This window comes from Dermatophagoides farinae, chromosome 2 (assembly GCF_024713945.1).
Source record: "Dermatophagoides farinae isolate YC_2012a chromosome 2, ASM2471394v1, whole genome shotgun sequence".
Lineage (NCBI taxonomy): Eukaryota > Metazoa > Arthropoda > Arachnida > Sarcoptiformes > Pyroglyphidae > Dermatophagoides > Dermatophagoides farinae.
The window spans coordinates 1,082,836-1,102,522 of NC_134678.1; the positions used below are offsets into that span (position 1 = coordinate 1,082,836).

The following is a 19,687-nucleotide window of genomic DNA, read 5'->3' on the forward strand; positions in this document are numbered from 1 at the left end:
CCCCTTTTTTTCTATAGAGAAAAAAAAACGACTGAACATAATCATCATTATCATATATGAAACAAACAAAAAAAACACCCATATAAAAATGCATTATAATCTGAGAAATAAAAAAAAAAAAAAGTTTTCCATGTCTATGAATATTTCACATGTACATTGTGTATGAATGGATGTTCCCAAAAAAAAAAAAAAAAAAAATGAATCGAACGAATATATTCGAAACTAGAATAAAAATAAAGACAGTGAAGCCCACATTCAAACACACACAGAATAATATGCACATTTATGACATTGTGTTATATACGGAAATCGACCAAAAAAAAAAAAAAAACTCGAAACAAAAAAAAAAATTTCCCTTCACGACAACGAATAAAACATTCGAAACAACAAGCTAGCCATTGCCGGAGACAAGGCAAGTGAAAAGAGAGAAGAGAGAGAGAGAGAGAAACGATTGAAAGCAAATTAACTTAAGAAATATAATGTTTTTTGTGTGTCTGTTTTTGTTGTTGTTGTTGTTGTAGACGCATAAATGTCAATGAATTACAACAATAAACAACAACAACAACAACAACAACAACTGCCATCAAGAATGTGTGAAGAAACAGCAAGAATATATTTAAAAGAAACAAAACAACAACGACAACAGAAATATAACAACAACAACAACAAAAAACAGCTAACGGAATCAAAAGGTTAGAAACACACACAGACACAAAGATAAATAGTAGCAAGTTTTTATATAAAACAACAACAACAATAAAAATAATAAACATCGTTCTTTCTTTCTTTCTTTCTTTTTTTTTATAGCCACGAAAAAAAAAATTTCTAAACTTTCTAGTTCTTTTCTAGACCAACAACAACAACAGCAACGAATGGAACGACGAACAAACATGTATGAAACATTATTATCATGCTAGCATCCGGATTCTGTGTGAAACATACCGATACACAAAACGCACATAGAGAGAATACTGTGTGTATGTGTGTGTGTGTGATTTTTCTATTTTTTTTCTGGTCCTAGAATTTGAAATGAACATCATCATACATGTTTCATCATTGTTATCAAGGAACTATAAAAGATTCTTGCGCGCCAAATCTATTGATGGATTTCTATTTCTATGATTCAAGAATTTTTTTTTCACTTTTGACCATATTTATGCGCATGTTTTATACATCTAGTTCCAAATATGAAGATGATGATGACGTCGACAAACGAATCTGGAGCATAGAATCAAAAAAAAAACGGACATTTTTTGGAACATACATTCAATGAACAAAAAAACGGGACCCGAACAAAAAAAATCCATAATGAATGTTACGGGACAAACCGAGTCACAATGAGCGAGATTTGAAAGTAAATGTCTATGTGAGTGGTGTGTGTGTGTGTGTGTACGAATTGTGGTCGAATGTTGAATGGGCAAAGAAAAAAAAAGAACGAAAAATGAAAAAGAACGTTTGATTTTAGTTGATTGTCTATGGTTTGGAGTTTTGTTTTGCTTTGTTTTTTTTTACTTTACTTTACTTTTGTCGTTTCGTTTTTTTTTGTGATTATAAAAATTGACGATGACGATGACGACGACCAACAAATAACACAACAACAACAACAACAATAACAAAAATCGAATGTTTTTTTTTGCATGCAAAAATCTCATTTATTTTACCTGAAATTTTTTTTTTCATTTTACTTTCTTTATTTGGTTTTTTTTCGTCGTTGTTGTTGTTCCACCCTACCAACAGCGACAACAACAACAACAACAATAAAAATGTGTATTCAATGTGTTTTATATTCATGTTCATCCTCATTCAAATGTCAAAGTTGATCTTCATCATCAACAAAAATTTGCTCAAAAAAAAAAATTATTCACTCCTTTTTTTTCGATGATTAATTGCTCGTGTGTATGTGTGCAATAAATGTATTGATATCGATATAATTAATAATCAATCAATCATCGATATGTTTTAAATAGAAAGGACATTGTTTTGTTTTATAATTATAAAATAACATTTGATTTGATTTGATTTGATGATCAGCGATTGTATTGATTGAATGAATGACTAAGAAATTGTGGGAAAAAAGTGAATGAAATGGCTAGTCATCGACAACAAAATATACAACAGCATAGTGTTACTGTACATCATAGTGATGATCATCATCATCATCATCATCATGATTCAAAATCGTTACCCACTTATAAATTAAAGCCAAATAATAATAATTCTCAACAACAACAACAACAACAACAATATGTTGCACAACAACAATTTCAACAACAACATCATCAAAGATCAACACAAACAAAAAGTTTTGATGATAATACATTATTATATCATCATACAACAAAAGATCCACAATTATCATCATATATACAACAACATCAATATCCACAAACAGAACCTAAACAATATAGTAATACCAGTGGTCATCATCATCATCATCATCATCAAAAACATCGAAGACATTCATCTACTTCAAGAATTAAAAATGATCGTGGATTATCAACAACAACAGCAACAACAACCGGTGTTAATAATGTGAAGAATAATAGTAATTTTATTACAAGTATAACGAATAATTTTATGAGTTTCGGTGCACCATTCCTATTTGATTGGAGATTATTCTGTGAAAGAGGTTAATAATTTGATGATTATTTTTGATGAATAAATTTAAATCGAAATGATCTTTTTTCCAGGACAACCACGTTATGTTCATAAACATGAAGGTGATGGACTACGAGTGGATGAATGTGAAGCACGATTTCTCAACAAGGTAACATTCATTGACCAGAATGAAATTGAATGATTTTCATTTTCATTTTTATTTTTATTTTTTTCAGATTGCTCAAGAAGAAAGAGCATCATTGAATGCCATTTCAGATGAAGATGATCAATCAACATCATTACGACATCAACATCAACAACAACAACGAAAAAATAAATCCAGTTCAGCTGCAGCAATGAATGTTGAATGTTTAGGTTCGGTACGAAAATCTGGTTTTCTTTCCGTTAAAAAATGGTTAATAAGAAAAAAGAATTCATTAGAATTGGCCAGAAAACGTGGCTGGAAAGGGTAAGTGGATGAAAAAAAACCAATATTTTGATCGTTACAAAATTAATTTGTCTATTTTCGAAAAAAAATTTCACAGCTATTGGGTTTGTCTCAAAGGAACAACATTATTATTTTATCGTTGTGATTGCGATGATAATAAATCTGGTGGCCATGTGATAGAAGCTCGGCCACGACATTTAATATTTGTTGATGCTTGTCTTGTGCAAGCAATACCTGAACATCCAAAACGTGATTTTGTTTTCTGTTTATCAACAGCATTTGGTGATGCATATTTACTTGATGCTCCTTGTTTGGTTGAACGTGATTTTTGGATTGCAGCAATTCATTGTGCCTGTGCCGCTCAACTAGCCAGAAGTTCTGGTCGTGCAACTGTTTCACATGTTCTTCATAAAGAAATCAAACGATTAGAAGAAACAATTGAATTTGATACACGTGCCAAAACTGAAGCTGAACAAATCATTTCTACAGCATTGGCTACTGGTTCATTAACGGCCACTGAAGCTAAATCAAAACAACAACAATTAATGAATCAGATACATAATCTTGAAGAAAAGATTGAAAAAAATCGTATTGAAATATTTCGTTTTCGTGCTTATTTAGCAGCGTAAGTTGATCTGGTTTATTTTATTTGATGTATCAATTTTAATTTTATTTAATTTATCTCTCTTCGAATAGAATTACCAACGAAGAAGATCCTAATCCAAAAACCTTATTATCACAGACAACTAAACGTTCAAAAATTCAGCTCAATCGATTAGGTGTTTTTTCTGTGTCTTCATTACATGGTAAGCAATTGATTTCAGCTCAATTCTTTTGGTGATATAATGTTTTCGAAATTCTTTCTCCCCACACCCATCATCATCATCATCGTCATTTTCAAGCTTTCAATTGTGCCAAAAATCCGACAATCATTGGAAATCTAACTAGATCTAGTTCTGAAGATAATCTTTGTGCACAAAATTCAATATCTACTTATGAACATTATGCACAGATGAAATCCAATCTTTCCAACGCCATACATAAAGAAATTCGTGTGACCGTTTTTGTTAAAATGCTCAATGGTGAATTGAATAAATTGGAATTTAATGCAGCACTTTCAGCTGATCAAGTTTTAGGTAAATTATTACCATCATCAATTGCACGTGATTATTATCTACGTCATATGGATGATTCAAGTATTATTTTTAAACGTCATGAAACCATATTGAATCATTCAAATATAACATTGGAAATTGTGCCAAAAGTATGTCAAAATTTGATTTTTTATAAATTTTAATTTTTGTTTTTTTTCACAAATCACCATAAAGATCATGTTCACATGTGAAATGACTCGTGAATCGAATGACACACTTTTTGGATTTTCAGTAGAATCAGAATTATGTCAAGATGATTTGCGTGTTTATGTATCACGTGTTGAGCCAGGTTCATTGGCTGCTCTACAATCATTACGACGAGGCGATGAAATTGTCGTCATAAATGGTGCATTCGTACAGGATCTTGATATGATGTATGTGGAATCAATTCTTCAGGAAGAGTTGGCTCTCTGTCTTACTATCAGGTAATATTTGAATACTTTTTTCCAATGATGATTTGATTTAATTTTTTTTTGATATCAAAAAAAGAGCTGCAAGAGATGAAATGAATATAAATAGTCGACCAAGTAGTAGCCAATGTAATTTTGGCCATACAACAAATTCTTGGAATCAAAATATTAATGTGAATCCGGCCACAAGTCTCAGTGCTATAGATTTGACACAAATACCTGTTGTTCAACAACAATCACAACAACAACAACAACCGCAACAGCAGCAGCCAAATACTGATGATTTAATTGAATCATTAGTCTGTCCACCACCGCCACCAATTGATGTTTCACAAATGATTCTTTCAGAAAAACAACTTAGTAAATATATAGTGCCCAAAGTGGATAATTATCTTTTGTCACCACCACCACCACCACCATCCAATGATGATAAATTTATGCACTGCCAACATAAAAAGAGCTTCATCGATAGTCGCCACCATTCTCATCATCATCATAGATCATCGAATCGTTCATTTTCATCAAAATCAGCCAAATGCTCATCAAGTGCCAAATGCACCAACGTTAATAATAATGATCAGATACCGATTCGGCCACATTCAGCTGCAGCTATTAGTTATCCAAGATCCGGCCATCATCTTCATCGTCATCATTATCATGGTCATCATCATCAAGGCCATCATCATAGTCGTTCATCGAATGTATCGGTCACAAATCCAAATCATCATCACCATCATCATCATCATCATCATCATAGTAGTACGAAACATATTTATCATATTAATGATCCACATCAAGCTAATCTTTATGGACTTTTAGAGCAACAATTAGCTATAAGCGGAAATTATGATGCTCAACAACAACCACAACCACAATCGATTGTTCCGAATTCTAATCAATCAACTTTTGATCATCAATCAACATTATTGATGACAAATCCACCAATTGACCAGCAACACATTCCAACAATGATACCTACATCGGCATCTGTTGGCGGTAGTGGTGGCGGTATACAACCTGAACTTGCTCAAATTTCGGAAACAGAACTTGCTACATTAAATGAATCATCAATAATATCCAGAGGTAAGATTGATGATCAACAACGACAACAACAACAACAACAAATCGATAAATCTTTAGATTTGGGCAAAAATCAAACACCATCAATAAATGTTCATGAAGAATTATCATCATCATCAGCGACAAAAAATCTTTATGGTGGTGAAATTACAAATGAAAAATTACGCAAAGTTATACACGAATTATTGGATACAGAAATCACTTATTGTCAAGCATTAGATCAATTAATGACACTTTATTTGGATCCATTGTTAAAAAGTTCAGCATTAACCATTCTTGATTCACGAATATTGATCGGATCAATACCAACAGTGATTATAACACAGAATCAATTTCGTGAAGATCTAACCACAATCATTAATAATGATGATTTAAATATTGAAGGAATAGCTAAATGTTTTCTAAATTATAGTAATGATTTTAAAAATTATTCGGTAAGTATTTATGTTTTGGTTTTCTTTTTTTTCTGAAACAAAAAAAAAATTTTTTTTCCTCTTTCACACACACACACCCACACACACACAGACATTTTGTGCATCACATGCAAAAGCAATCAAATTACTTGCAGATGAAAAATCTATTCTACATGAATGGCTAACGAAACAATCAAAACTATTGAAACATCCTAATATGTATTCATTGGAATCATATCTTATAAGGCCAATACAACGGATATTGAAATATCCGCTTCTATTGTCACAGATGAAAACATTGTGTTTGAAAGATTCACAGCCATATTTTAAAATTAATGAAGCATTACGTGCAATTGAAAATGGTGAGTTCAATATATGATAATTTATTAGTCATTTCCTGGCTAATCATTGTTTTCATTTTAATCATACAAATGTACAAAAAAAAAAAAATATAGTGGCCGAACATATAAATGAAATGCAACGAATTAATGAAGAATATGGTACTATATTTGAAAATCTTCTTACCAGTACAAAAAGTGCTGGATCATCAAAGAAAACAATCTGTCCATTTGATTTGACACCGACATCTTTGTTACATGTAATTATTGATTTTTTTTTTTTGATTTTTTTTCAATGCTAATTCTTGTGTATTATGTATAGTATGGCGGTGTTGAATGGATAAATTCATTGGAATTTTTGGGAAAAAGTTTTCGCAAGAGTACATCAAACAGTGGTGGATTAAATCTTCATTCAATGTGTTTTGTATTCAGACAATGTGTTGTATTCTTATGTAAAGAAACCGTTAGGCATGGAAAATCAAAAAAACAAAGTGCTACCGATATGGAAATCATTCGTCATCAAGTATTAATACCAGTATCAGAAGTACAAGTTCGTGCCTGTCCACAAACCACTGAACAGGAACTTGATTTTAAATGGGAATTAATTCAATTGAAAACAAATGCACAGGGAAAACGTTCAGAGAAAATATTTCGACTTGCAAATAGGTAATTTATTATCATGAAATTGAATGAATTTTCTTTCTAATTTTTTTTTCTTTAATCACACAGTACAAATGAATACAGAAATCTATTTCTTCGTACAATTCGTCAGATAATACGTGAAGATGTACGTCGTATGAATATAATGGGATCAAAACAAATATCAACAAAATCGGAAACAAGTCCAACAACGAAAAAAAATGATAAAAAACATATTGTTTCATTTGCATCGACACAGAATCTAACACGTTGTGGTTATTGTGGTGAAGATTTTACTAAAATGTTTAAAAAAGTCTAAAAAAAGTGAGATATCATCATCATCCCTATTATTATTATTATTATCATCATCATCATCATCATCCATCATCAAATTCAATGATACGTTCAATACATTACAAGACTTTTACGTGAGATAAACACCAATCTACCACATACACACACACACTGACAGACACTCAAACGAAATACGAACAAACAGAAAAAATACATTCGATTTTTTTTTGTGATTTTTTTTTCATCTTATCTTGGATGTGATTATTATTTTATTGTTCTGGAAAATTATACATACAGACGATACCGGTTTTTGACTATAGTGACAATTAACTTATAAACAAACACAAAATGACAATAATAACAAGTGAACTCTTTCTCTATCATTATTATTATACAACCCAAAATATGTGTATAGTTTGTCCATTTATATATGATTATATTCTTTTTTTTTCTTCAACGTTTAAATTCTGCATATATTGTTTCTTTTTTTTTGGTGGGGAAGACAGAGCAGATAACAGCAGCAGCAGCAGCAGTGGTGTTTGTGTGTGCGTGTGTGTGGTTACCCGTCCATTCGAATTATTCTTAAAAAAAATTTTTTGTCTTCTTCATTGAATTGAATCTACACACAAAAATCATCATGTCATTCGCGGATCCAATTATTATGATGATAAATCTCAGTGCAATCGTCAATTTCCAAAATGGTCTTTCCTTTTTTTCTTCTTCTATTGTTGCCATTGAGAAAACAGCTCATTTGAAATAAAAATCATCAACTCATATATAATAAACTTTACTAATGATAATATCAACTGAATGGCAATCTTTTTTCTTTCCATAACAAAAAAAAAAACAAAACAAAAACGCAAATGTTTCATTTCAATCATTCAATCAATCAATCAATCAAAAAAAAAATGTCTTTCATTTTTGATTTCAACAAACAACAACAACAACAACAAAAACAAGAAATGAACAAAAACGAAAAACACTCAATTGTCAATTAACCAATAGTCATTCCACAACAATTGTATCCACAACAATATACACATTTTGAATTATTAGCCAAAAACAACACACACACACATCCACACAATTTTCATTTATATATTTATAGAAGAGATTTATTAGTAAAAAATAAATAAAATAAAAAAAAAAATTAATTTTTATCCTCATACCGCGGTCGGTTGTTAATTTTTTTTATACACCCTGTATTCATATGAATGGAATGTTCATGTAAAAAGGATGTCTCATCACACCATCATATGATTAGCAGACACACACGCACACCAAAAAAAAAAAAGAACAAGAATGTCTTGTCTGTTATATTATGGTTGGTGTGTGTGTGTTTGGCATGCTTTTTTTTTTGTTTGTTTGATTCACATGATGGATAATGACGTTATATATCGATTTTGATGATCAAAAAAATTTTGATATCACTAATTTGTTGTTTCGAACATGATGAACGATCACCAAAAAAAAAAACATGTTTGTTATCAATTTTTTTTATCATTGAAAAAAAATGTTTTTTCTTTAGTTGTACAAAAAATGAATGAAAATGGAAAACGAATCAACTGTCGATAGGGGTCATCATCGTGTAAATAATAATCATCATCATTTAAAAAAAAACAGTGAAATTTGATTTTGAAATGAAATCCCAGGATGAAAAACAGCCATTAAATCCGGCTATTCATGGAGCTATCGATCTATTGGCTGGATCAGCTGGTGGTACGGCCAACGTTTTGGTTGGACAACCATTGGATACAATCAAAGTTAAAATGCAAACATTTCCACATCTTTATAAGAATACAATGATTTGTTTCAAACAAACATTGTTAAAAGTATGTTTTCTTGTTCACTGGAATTTGTTTTTCACCATTTTTCCATCCCAATCATTCAGGAAGGTGTACGAAAAGGATTATATGCCGGAACATTACCAGCATTATTGGCAAATGTAGCAGAAAATTCTGTTCTATTCTGTGCATATGGTTTTTGTCAGAAAATTGTACAATTTGCAACGAAAAAAGATTCTTGTAATGCATTAGAGAATGCTACAGCTGGTTTTTTAGCCGCATTTTTCTCTTCATTCACATTATGTCCAACTGAATTGATTAAATGTAAATTGCAGGCATTACGTGAAACGGGTAAAGGTTCAATCGGTGCATTCGAATTGACTCGTAACATTCTTAAATCTGAAGGTTTGTTTCTGTTAATTCATTGTTGAAACAAATGATAACTTATTATTTACGATAGGAATTCCTGGTTTATTTCGTGGATTAACCTCTACAATGGCTCGTGAAATGCCTGGATATTTTTTCTTTTTCGGTGGTTATGAATATACAAAATCAGCAATGATTAAATATGGTGGACAAAGTGAAGAATTAGGTTTAATGAAAACAACAATAGCCGGCGGTATTGGCGGCATTTGTCTTTGGACATCAATATTTCCATTCGATGTGGTCAAATCACGTATACAAATCCAATCGAGCCAAGAATCAATGAATAAAGTATTGCTTACAATACTACGACAAGAAGGCATAAAAGGATTATATAATGGCCTTACACCAACATTATTGCGTACATTTCCATCAACTGGTGCATTGTTTGTTGCATATGAATATAGTAAACTTTATATGACTAAAGCTTTACTTGACTGAAAGAAATTTTTCTTTATAAATTCTGTAATTAAAGTTAATTTAGGCTTTTGTATTGAATAAATCTAGGATTTTTTTTTTTACTCTAAAATATCTAAATCTTTACACAAATAGATGTTTGTGTAATATAAGGCTATTCAACCATGTTTGTGTGTGCGTGTGTGTGCGGTTTTTTTTTTTGTTTAGCATTGACATTAACCACAACAACAACAACAACAACAACAAAAATGAATGGCCAGAAATAAAAACCTGAAAAACATCATTATTATTATACAATTGAAATAAAGAATGAAGAGCAAACTTGGTATACTGAAATACTACTGTTATATTATTTACCGTTTGTAATGTTCGTTAACCTCATTTAGTTTTATTTTCTCATATTATGTTGCTTGTTTGAGTTTATGGTGGCAAACAAAGGTAAACTTGAACTTTGGCCAATTTTATTTTTTCTTGTTCGCCACAATTTGCCAGAAGAGTCATCGGACTGTTATTCCATTAATGAACCCGAACTTGTTTGTCGGGTTTTGGTAAAATTTTTCGTTCTTTTTTTCTGTTGCATTTTTTATTCTCTATTGATTTTTCATTCTACTTCAAAAGAAAAAACGGCAAGTCAAACTTTTTTTTTAAAAACAATGTTCATTCAGGATCTTCACTTGAGATTGTGAAAAAAAAACTTCAAATTGCTCAAATTTCGAACAGAAACAGAAAATAAAAAAAAATGAAACACTTGATCATTTTATCGATTATTTTTATATGGAATTTAATTAATCTTGATGTAAAAATTCATTGCCATGATCATACTCCTGTTTCCAAGATTAAAATACCTAAAAGTAAGTAACTTGATATTGGATTGAATTGATTTCTCAATGACATATATATGCCACTTTAGGAATCCATGATGTTTCTTATAAAGGTTAGTTTTTTGTGATTGTTTCAGAAAAAAAATTCCAACCCTTTTTTTATCCATTTATTAATTAGGTTCAATATTTTCTTACACTGTAAATGGACGTGATCCAATAAAAGCCATCAGAGATTTTGCATTAGAAACCGATGATATTAAAATGCTTGAAGAACGTTTTGTTGATCATTTTACTGAAACAATTTTATCAAAATTAGCCAATGAAATGAAATCTGGTATCCCGTCGATGAGTATTCCACCGATGGATCCATTACTTTTGAATGAAATACGTGTTGAACCACATATTGGAAATGAAATCTTTACGATTAAATTGAATAACATTCAAATTGAAGGACTATCTGATCTAGATATACAAGACATACGGCCACGATTGAATGTATTGAAAGTACGAATGGCATTACTATTTCCGAAAATTGCAGCCAATTGTCATTTTCGTGTCAATGGTACAATTTATAATGTTATCGATGTCAATGGTGAAGGCGATAGTAAATTGGAATACAATGATGTACTAGTACGTACACAGCTGAATTTAGTGCATGAAAATAAAACCTTTCGAATTGCTAGCTGTGATCCACCATTGATTGATTTTAATACGGCTAAAATTGTTCTATCAAATCATAATCAAAATAATAATACTACTACCACCGGAATTGCAAGCGAACTTGGACCATTATTATTCTGGGTTTTTGCCGATCATGTTGTACAGGAAATTGATCAATATCTACTTAAATATGTTAATAATAATATGTTATTATTCAAGGTACCGGAATCATTTAGTCCAGCCGTTACTTGGCTATTGAATCGTAGTTCATCACAACCATCATCATCATCATCATCATCATCGTCGTCGTCGTCGTCGTCATCTCAACATATTCCACAAATATTGAGTCCATTTCCATTGTTGAATCATTGGATAAATTCTTTATCCAATAATCTTAATCGACCACATATTCATACGAAATTCTTTAAAAAATAATATAATGGTAATGTTGTTTGCAGTTTTTTTAATCGATAAAACAAAAATTATTAGATTTATCGATCATTTTCATGGAAATGAAAATAATTTTTTCCCACTCCCACTGTGTGTATCCCAGACAATCAAAATAATAAAATGTTTGTCCAAAATAAAAACAATGAAACATTTTCACCAACCAAGTATTTGCAATAGAATTATTTTGAGTTTTTGAAAAAATTTTTAAAATTATTATGATAGGTTTATACATGAAAAGTACTCGAATGATGTGTATGAATTTGGTCAAAAATTCCCACCCAACGTATTAAAAATTATTGTGTGGAAATTTTTTTTTGTTATTGTTATTGTTGATGTTGGTTGGATTATACATCACACAATTCTGTAATTGTGTAACATCCATTTAATTTTTTTTCTGTCTGTCTGTCTCTCTCTCTCTCTCTGCTCCTAATTTCAATAATACTCATTGTTTGTTGTTGATTTTGGTCATCAAAAAAAAAATTTGTTACGGTCAAATAGTCAAGATTGGCCAAAAAAAAAAAATGTTGGAAAGTATTTTTGGCAAAAGCAAAAAATCTCGTAACCATCAAAAATCCAATAATGATGATTCGCCTAATGAAGATAATAGCTATGTGTTTGTTGGTAATAATAATAACAATAATAACGATCCTAATCGACCACCTTATCCACAAACATTGATGCTCAATGATGAGGTAATTATTGTCAAAATAATTGATGATGATTGATGCCCCATGATGATAATAAATTTTTTTATTTATTTTCGAACAAATTTCTAAATGATCCTTTTATTTATTTAATTTTTTTTTTAGCTCATAAGAATGGGTTCATCATCGAATTCAATGTATCCTAGTTTGGATCCATCATCGATGCCATATTCAAGTGGTTCGAAAAATCATTTAAATGTTAAACAACATGCAACATGCCGTACTTGTTCACCGATCGATAATATACCATTTTCAATCAATGCCAATAATAATGGTAATAATGGTGATTCATTTGATGATGATGAACTGGAAATCTTGAATATATTGAATCGTGTGGAAAATTTTATGCAAACATCAAAATATGAATTTAATTTGGAAAATTCAATTTTACGTGAATCAATATGATCCTTGATTATTATACAATAAGAATCGTTAAATAATGTGAAAATCAACCGAAAAAAACCAACCTTTGCCATTATCTAAAATGTTATGTAATTCAATTTGTATCGAATAATAATAATAATAATTCCTCTGTCTATGAATCTTGTGATATTTGTAAAAAAAAGAAAAAGAAAATTGCTTGCTCTATAACCACAATTTATTTTTATCGATTATTGATTGTTTATTGAAAACAACAACAACAATTACCATTCACAATTCAATTTAGCTAATTGTTAATTTACTTGAATCACGAACACATAAAATAATAAAACAGAAAAATAAGATGATGATGATCCATATAAAATCCATGACAAACGTCTGATATGATTGTCAGTTTGGAATTAATCCACTACCACTGAAGACGAAATCTATCCATTAACGAAATGGTATGATTTTTTGCTTTTGAGTTTTTGTTTTTCGCATCCATTTCTCTCTCTCTCTCTTTTTTTCATCATTTATTCCAGTTTGGTATAATCCATGATTGTCTTGAAGATTTTGTTGTCAAACTTTTTGGTGAACAAAAATGGCTGGATATTTTGTATGTTTTTTTTCGAATATTTTCTTTCTTACTTTATTTTTTTTTCTTTTTTTTTGATGATTAAAATTAAAACATTCAAAAAAAAAAATACACAGAAAAAATTCCGATATCGATTTGAAAGGTGCATCATTCTTGATGAACAAAATGTATGATGATCGTATTACGTTGAAATTGATTTCGGTCACTAGCAAAGAATTGAGTTGAGTTGTATTTGATTGTTATGAAATTTTTCTATATTTTAATTTCATTTTTAAATTATAGAATTAGATTTTGAAACCGTCATTGAAGCATTGGGTAGTCATTTGATTAAATTTCTATCATTAAATGGTTATGAAAAAATTCTTAAAAGTCTTGGCACAAATCTTCATGATTTTCTTGCCTACACGGATTCATTACATGAACATTTGAATCATTTTTTTGTCGGTATGAAATCACCAAGTTTTCGTGTAACACATAGTAAAGATGGTTCCATGCGTTTATTCTATCACAGTCAACGAAAAGGTAATCGATTTGTTGTTGTTGTTGTTGATTTTAGAAAATTTTGAATTTGTTTCCTTATTTCCAACATTAACAAGGACTTGCACCATTTGTAAAAGGTTTGATTACAACAGCTAGTCAAGAATTATTTCGTACTGAAGTTATTGTTAACATTATATCCATGGAGAATGATATTGTACAATTTGAGATCATTAATAAATCAATTGATCCTAATTCGGATGCATTTGAAAAGATTAAAACACCACTAACCGATAGTACGTTGAGTACATCGCCAAAAAGTCTTTTCTTCAGCGTAGAAACACTTTGTGAAACATTACCATTTCATTTTATTTTTCGAAGAAATTTTCGTATCGTACAAATTGGCAATTCATTGAAACGCTATCTTAATAAAGATTATATCAAAAACACTAAATCCAATAAACTAATGTTCAGCGATTTATTCATTATATCACGACCAATTATTGAATTGAATTTTGAAACCATTATTCTGTTTTCAAATCATCTATTTGTTTTGATCAATCGTGATGAATATATTAAAGAAACAGGTAAAAAAAGTCCAAATTCACCAAGAAAATTTTCATTATCAGAATCCACACCAAAACAAAATCCAAGACTTCAACTTAAAGGTCAAATGATATCATTACCAGTTTATGATTCCATTCTTTTTGTTGGATCACCGAAAATTTTCTCCATACAAGACATGATTGATCTGGATTTGACTATGTCGGATTTTCCAATTTCCGACGTTACTGGAAGATGTATTCTACTTCGTTCGATTCACAGAAATGATATTGAATTGATAAAAAAATACGATGTTGCTGCTAATCATTTGAAAATTGTGGAGAAAAAATTAAGGTTTGACATTGAATTGTTGTTGATTGAATTTTTTTCCAAATTTTTTCTTTCAATCAATTAGGCTAGAGATAAGTAAAAATCATAAAATTTTACATGAAATTTTTCCAGCTAAAATTGCACGAATACTTTGTCAAAGTATTAAAGTGGATGCCGAATATTTTGAACATGTCACATGTCTGTATTCTGATATTGTCAATTTCACGGCAATGTGTAGCTGTTCATCGTTGAAAGCTATCGATATTGTTCGATTGTTGAATAGGTAATTTGATTCATTTTTGATTCATTCATTTATAAAAAAAAAAAATTTTCTCTCTCCACATACAGACTATACATTCAATTTGATAATCAAACCAATTATTATGGTACATTCAAAGTTGAAACAGTTGGCGATGCATATGTTGTCATTAGTGGTGTACCGGAATCGATTGATGATCATGCAGATCGTGTAGTTGAAATGGGTTTAGCTATGGTACATGTTACCCGTACAATCATTTCACCTAAAGATGGTAAACATATTGAAATGCGTATCGGTATACATTCAGGACCATGTATGGCCGGAATCGTAGGTAATGAATACGGAAAAATTTTTATTTTACCTGATAAAAAAAAATTAATGTTTCGTCTCAAAGGATTATCAATGCCTCGTTATGCTGTTTTCGGTAGAACAATTACAATGGCAAATAAAATGGAATTTGCTGGCCCACAAGGAATGGTACATATTAGTGAAGCCACTAAAAAGTGAGTTCATCATCAATTATTATCGTTTGTATATATCGTGAAACAAACTCATTTTATTTTCTAGCTATTTGAAAAAAGATAAATATTATTTTGTCGAAGCCAATGTACAACATTTATTCGATTTTCCTACATATATTGTTACTAAATTATATGAAGAATATCATGAGGATTATTTAGTGATTGAAAATAATCTAAACATGAGTGGTGGCCTATTCAAATCACCATCACAATCACCGATCCATAAAGCAAAAAATATCCAGTCCACATCACAGATGAACTATTCACAGATTGATTTTCGTCGTGGAAAATTGCTAAAAGATTTTGATAATGATCCAATTATTCCATCCATTCAGATCAATGATTGATCAATACAAATGAATGATTAAAAAAAAATTCAATCAATGGGATTGTTGGGACAAAAAAAAATTTTTTTTTCTTTAATTTGACATTTTTGAGAATATCCACTTTGATTTTAGACAAATAGTTAAATGAATCATACAAAAAATATATTTATTTAAAAGAAAATATAAATAAATAAGAGATTTAAGATAAATCACCATCGTTTGTGTATTAAAAAATGCCAAGTTTTTTTCCATTTCAATTTCATAATTTCACTAGCACTAAATTCTTTAAGTCCATAGCTGAATGGTAAAAATTGAACAAATGTATATGATGCAGCTATAATTATGGCAATGGTAATAAAAATGGAAAAAATAATTCGATTTGGCACGCATTGATTCAGATGACCAATAATCATTGGTATGAGCATTATTTTGAACATTAGTGCCGGTAAATAATGATGAAGAAATAATGTTTGTTCCGAAAAAAAATACGGCAAAAAATGAATCAAATAACCGATGGCAATTATTCGTCCAATCAATAAAAATTGTTCCCAATTATCTTTTAGATAGTTTTCGATAGAAAAAAAAACAATAATTATTGATTAGATATATGAGTAAAATTCATTGGAAATGATGACAAACCTTCAGAAATATCATTGATGAGACGTTTACGTCGTAATTGATAGAATAAAAATAACGACCAATAGGTAACCATGGCAAATATTCCAAAATACCAAAGAAAAATATTTCCAATCAAATATATTTGAGCCTATTGATTTTCATATGAAATTTAATCATTAATTTAAATTCAATTTAAATCATAAGAATTTAGTAAAATGAAATACTTACATTACTTTTAGGGCTAAGCCAATAGGCAATACCTTTGGTAAGGAAAGGCCAATCTAATGGTGAATCAGTACTGTAGATATGATTTTGTATATTTTCCGTATTGATCAACATTTTATATTGCAATTCAAACATTTTATCCCAAAACGAAAGATATGTAGGACTTAATGGTACAAATTCAGCCATTCCAAGTTCACGTTCAATTTCTTTTCCATCAGAATTTTTTGTATAACGATGTTCTTCAACATTCCATATGGTATTTGGATGATTGATTTGTTTATCGGTGACTATTTCATGTTGATGATGACCCCAAGCTGGTAATTGTGTGCCACTTAACTATCATGATGAAATAAATCATTTCATTGTGGTAAAATTCCAACAAATTTTCAAACCTTTAATGCTTGGCTAGAATTGATATGAATTAATTGTACACGTGAATTTATTGCATGCCAATAATCACTGGTGTCGTCAGAATTTAACAATTTTACACGCCATAGATTTTGTGCTGGCATTGATATGTTATAATCAATGTAACAAGAAACTTCTTGATTATATGGTGACATTGGAGCAGCAATATCATGGCTATTCAATGTACGACCCGATAATCCATGAACAAGTTGAATAATGTCACCATTTTTGATATTATCACGTGGTTCATGAGTGATTAAGTCATCACTTAATGAAAAAAAAAATGAAAATGAAATTGATTCCAAATAATAAACTTTAAATTAAACTTACACATTAGGTCTTTTAACAATCCACCAATTATTAACATCTTTGAATGAATAACAAGTCACTTGTTGTTGATGAGAACTTCCACGTTTATCTGGATAACGAATCGGATAAACAGCATGATGTGAATGTAACCAACATGTACGTCCATGAGTGTTTCGTAAGGTTATCTGTGAACCATGTGCTATTTCTCTTGGTTGACCACGAATAATTGATGCTAATCCACCTTCAAGACTGGCCTGAAAAGCACTAGTCATAATATTATCATGTGGACCAGCTTTGATCAAAACCGAAAGATGAATATAAAATATAAAGCAATAGAATACAATGGGCAACAGGATAAATATACACGATTTATACAAAAGTAATAGCCATAAATGAATCTGAAAAATAAGAGATGAGAAGAAAAATTTCGATAAATTCCAAACGAAAAAAAAAATTCCCAAAATATCAGATATCATACCGTTTTCATTGTCTTATCCGATAATTTATCGAATACATTCCAAAATGAAAGTATTTGCACTTGTAATAAAGTAAATATTCCAATATATTTAACACAAACACCACAAGTTAAACTTATTGCCGAAATTATATTCCAAAATAGCCATGATTTTGAAAATAATAATTTTTTTCTGCCAATCAAAAATGATAATAGGCCAAGAAATGAAAAAAACATTAATATCGTATCCAAAAGAATGAATCTAGATTGTGTGAGTAGAGAATTTTCTGTAAGCAAAAAAAAAAAAAAAATTTCAAATAAATAAAACACCAAAACAAATAAAAAAACATAAATACCAAAAATAAGCAACAATGATGATAGAAATGCAATAGTATGATGGAAACCAATTTCGATGACAAATTGATAAATAATTATTATCAATAAACTACCACAAAGAGCGGGAACCAAACGAAAGGCACGTATTGGAAAATTTGCATCATAATCTATTTTTTTTTTTTTTTGGAATGAAAATTGGGTCACATTTTTCACATGTAATGTATTCAAATTTCAAATAATAAATACCTTGTCCAATATTGGTGAAATTATTAAATTCACCTTTATAACCGGAAAGATAGGCACTTAAAGCAATTAATTGTTTACCAAGTGGTGGTTGTGAATCGAAGAAAAATGTTCGCCGTAAATATAATGATACAAATCGACCATAATGTAATTCATCAAAACTAATGTAAATTTTAAATCAATTAATTAGTGGTTAACAAACAAACAAAATACAAACACTATGCTTCGTGGCTGATCCAATTCATAGATTCGAAAACCGAATGCTATTGAAAAAAGTATTAACACCATAATGTTGATACGAAAAGTGATGGCTAATGGAAATTCCGTTTCATTTTCAGAAATTTTTGCCATCAAATCATTGGTGGTATTTTTATTGGCGATGCCATTCTTTTTGGTAAACCATTGTCGTATCAAATTTTCGTGGCAATTTGTTGTCACATTTTTGAGATTTTTTTCGTTCGGTTTGCCATTATCATCTTCATATTCATTTGGCGATGATGATGATGATTCAGATATTTGATTCGAATTCAAATTATCAGTGGCTTGTTTTTTACGATTTTTAATTTGAATAGCCATATCTGTATGTGTGTGTGTGTGTTTTTCTTCTTGTCAACAAAAGAAAAACAAATCAATTATAAATCGATACATGCAGGCAGATTTATCTGGAAAATGAAAATTTTTTTTTTTTTTTTTTTTTAGAGATGATAATTTAATTTAATGGATCCATTATTGTTGTTGTTGTTGTTGTTGATTCTCGTTTCAATGGCTATTCATTTTGCTTGCGTGTTCATCCATTCATGTTTTTTTTTTGACAGGTAAAATGCCGGACAGGTCAACATCGTCAACCAGTTTTTTTTTCTCTCTCTTACATCATCATTTATTATCCATCAACGAAAATAATTTCTTTCCCCCTCCCCATGTACAGTGCGACAGTTAGACAATAGGAGGAGCTTGAATGATAATGATGCTGTTGCATTAAAAAGAATGAAGCAAATTAATAGCTTGAAAGTACTGCTATTTCACGGTATAATCTTGGCTGCAAGAAAT

General features: G+C 30.0%; 6 protein-coding genes across 6 annotated transcripts; 5 read left to right on the forward strand and 1 right to left on the reverse strand.

The window, feature by feature from the left end:
* Positions 1 to 1,626: 1,626 nt before the first annotated feature.
* LOC124499264 (protein still life, isoforms C/SIF type 2-like) lies at positions 1,627 to 7,837 on the forward strand. The gene is made up of 12 exons (XM_047063152.2): positions 1,627 to 2,629; positions 2,691 to 2,767; positions 2,835 to 3,067; positions 3,144 to 3,671; positions 3,743 to 3,852; positions 3,949 to 4,310; positions 4,375 to 4,625; positions 4,690 to 6,124; positions 6,216 to 6,465; positions 6,559 to 6,701; positions 6,764 to 7,107; positions 7,171 to 7,837. The coding sequence occupies exons 1-12, from the start codon at positions 2,086 to 2,088 to the stop codon at positions 7,397 to 7,399; spliced, it is 4,506 nt and encodes a 1,501-aa protein (XP_046919108.2). The 5' UTR covers positions 1,627 to 2,085; the 3' UTR covers positions 7,400 to 7,837.
* A 1,050-nt stretch (positions 7,838 to 8,887) lies between these two features.
* Positions 8,888 to 10,075, forward strand: LOC124499267 (mitochondrial ornithine transporter 1). The gene is made up of 3 exons (XM_047063154.2): positions 8,888 to 9,206; positions 9,266 to 9,563; positions 9,619 to 10,075. Exons 1-3 carry the CDS (start codon positions 9,015 to 9,017, stop codon positions 10,020 to 10,022), a joined length of 894 nt encoding a protein of 297 aa, XP_046919110.1. The 5' UTR covers positions 8,888 to 9,014; the 3' UTR covers positions 10,023 to 10,075.
* A 269-nt stretch (positions 10,076 to 10,344) lies between these two features.
* LOC124499266 (uncharacterized) lies at positions 10,345 to 12,096 on the forward strand. The gene is made up of 3 exons (XM_047063153.2): positions 10,345 to 10,849; positions 10,909 to 10,932; positions 10,998 to 12,096. The coding sequence occupies exons 1-3, from the start codon at positions 10,738 to 10,740 to the stop codon at positions 11,912 to 11,914; spliced, it is 1,053 nt and encodes a 350-aa protein (XP_046919109.2). The 5' UTR covers positions 10,345 to 10,737; the 3' UTR covers positions 11,915 to 12,096.
* Positions 12,097 to 12,230: 134 nt separating this feature from the next.
* Positions 12,231 to 13,171, forward strand: LOC124492013 (uncharacterized). Its single transcript, XM_047054769.2, has 2 exons — positions 12,231 to 12,621; positions 12,739 to 13,171. The coding sequence occupies exons 1-2, from the start codon at positions 12,451 to 12,453 to the stop codon at positions 13,036 to 13,038; spliced, it is 471 nt and encodes a 156-aa protein (XP_046910725.1). The 5' UTR covers positions 12,231 to 12,450; the 3' UTR covers positions 13,039 to 13,171.
* A 162-nt stretch (positions 13,172 to 13,333) lies between these two features.
* LOC124492003 (guanylate cyclase soluble subunit beta-1) lies at positions 13,334 to 16,093 on the forward strand. The gene is made up of 9 exons (XM_047054760.2): positions 13,334 to 13,460; positions 13,539 to 13,612; positions 13,708 to 13,811; positions 13,874 to 14,113; positions 14,188 to 14,965; positions 15,027 to 15,224; positions 15,290 to 15,531; positions 15,595 to 15,703; positions 15,768 to 16,093. Exons 1-9 carry the CDS (start codon positions 13,458 to 13,460, stop codon positions 16,066 to 16,068), a joined length of 2,049 nt encoding a protein of 682 aa, XP_046910716.1. The 5' UTR covers positions 13,334 to 13,457; the 3' UTR covers positions 16,069 to 16,093.
* A 96-nt stretch (positions 16,094 to 16,189) lies between these two features.
* Positions 16,190 to 19,571, reverse strand: rt (Protein O-mannosyltransferase rt). Its single transcript, XM_047054748.2, has 9 exons — positions 18,858 to 19,571; positions 18,644 to 18,801; positions 18,418 to 18,564; positions 18,086 to 18,348; positions 17,629 to 18,005; positions 17,283 to 17,565; positions 16,894 to 17,226; positions 16,687 to 16,813; positions 16,190 to 16,603 (listed from the first exon to the last, which is right to left on the reverse strand). The coding sequence occupies exons 1-9, from the start codon at positions 19,214 to 19,216 to the stop codon at positions 16,257 to 16,259; spliced, it is 2,394 nt and encodes a 797-aa protein (XP_046910704.2). The 5' UTR covers positions 19,217 to 19,571; the 3' UTR covers positions 16,190 to 16,256.
* Positions 19,572 to 19,687: the final 116 nt, after the last annotated feature.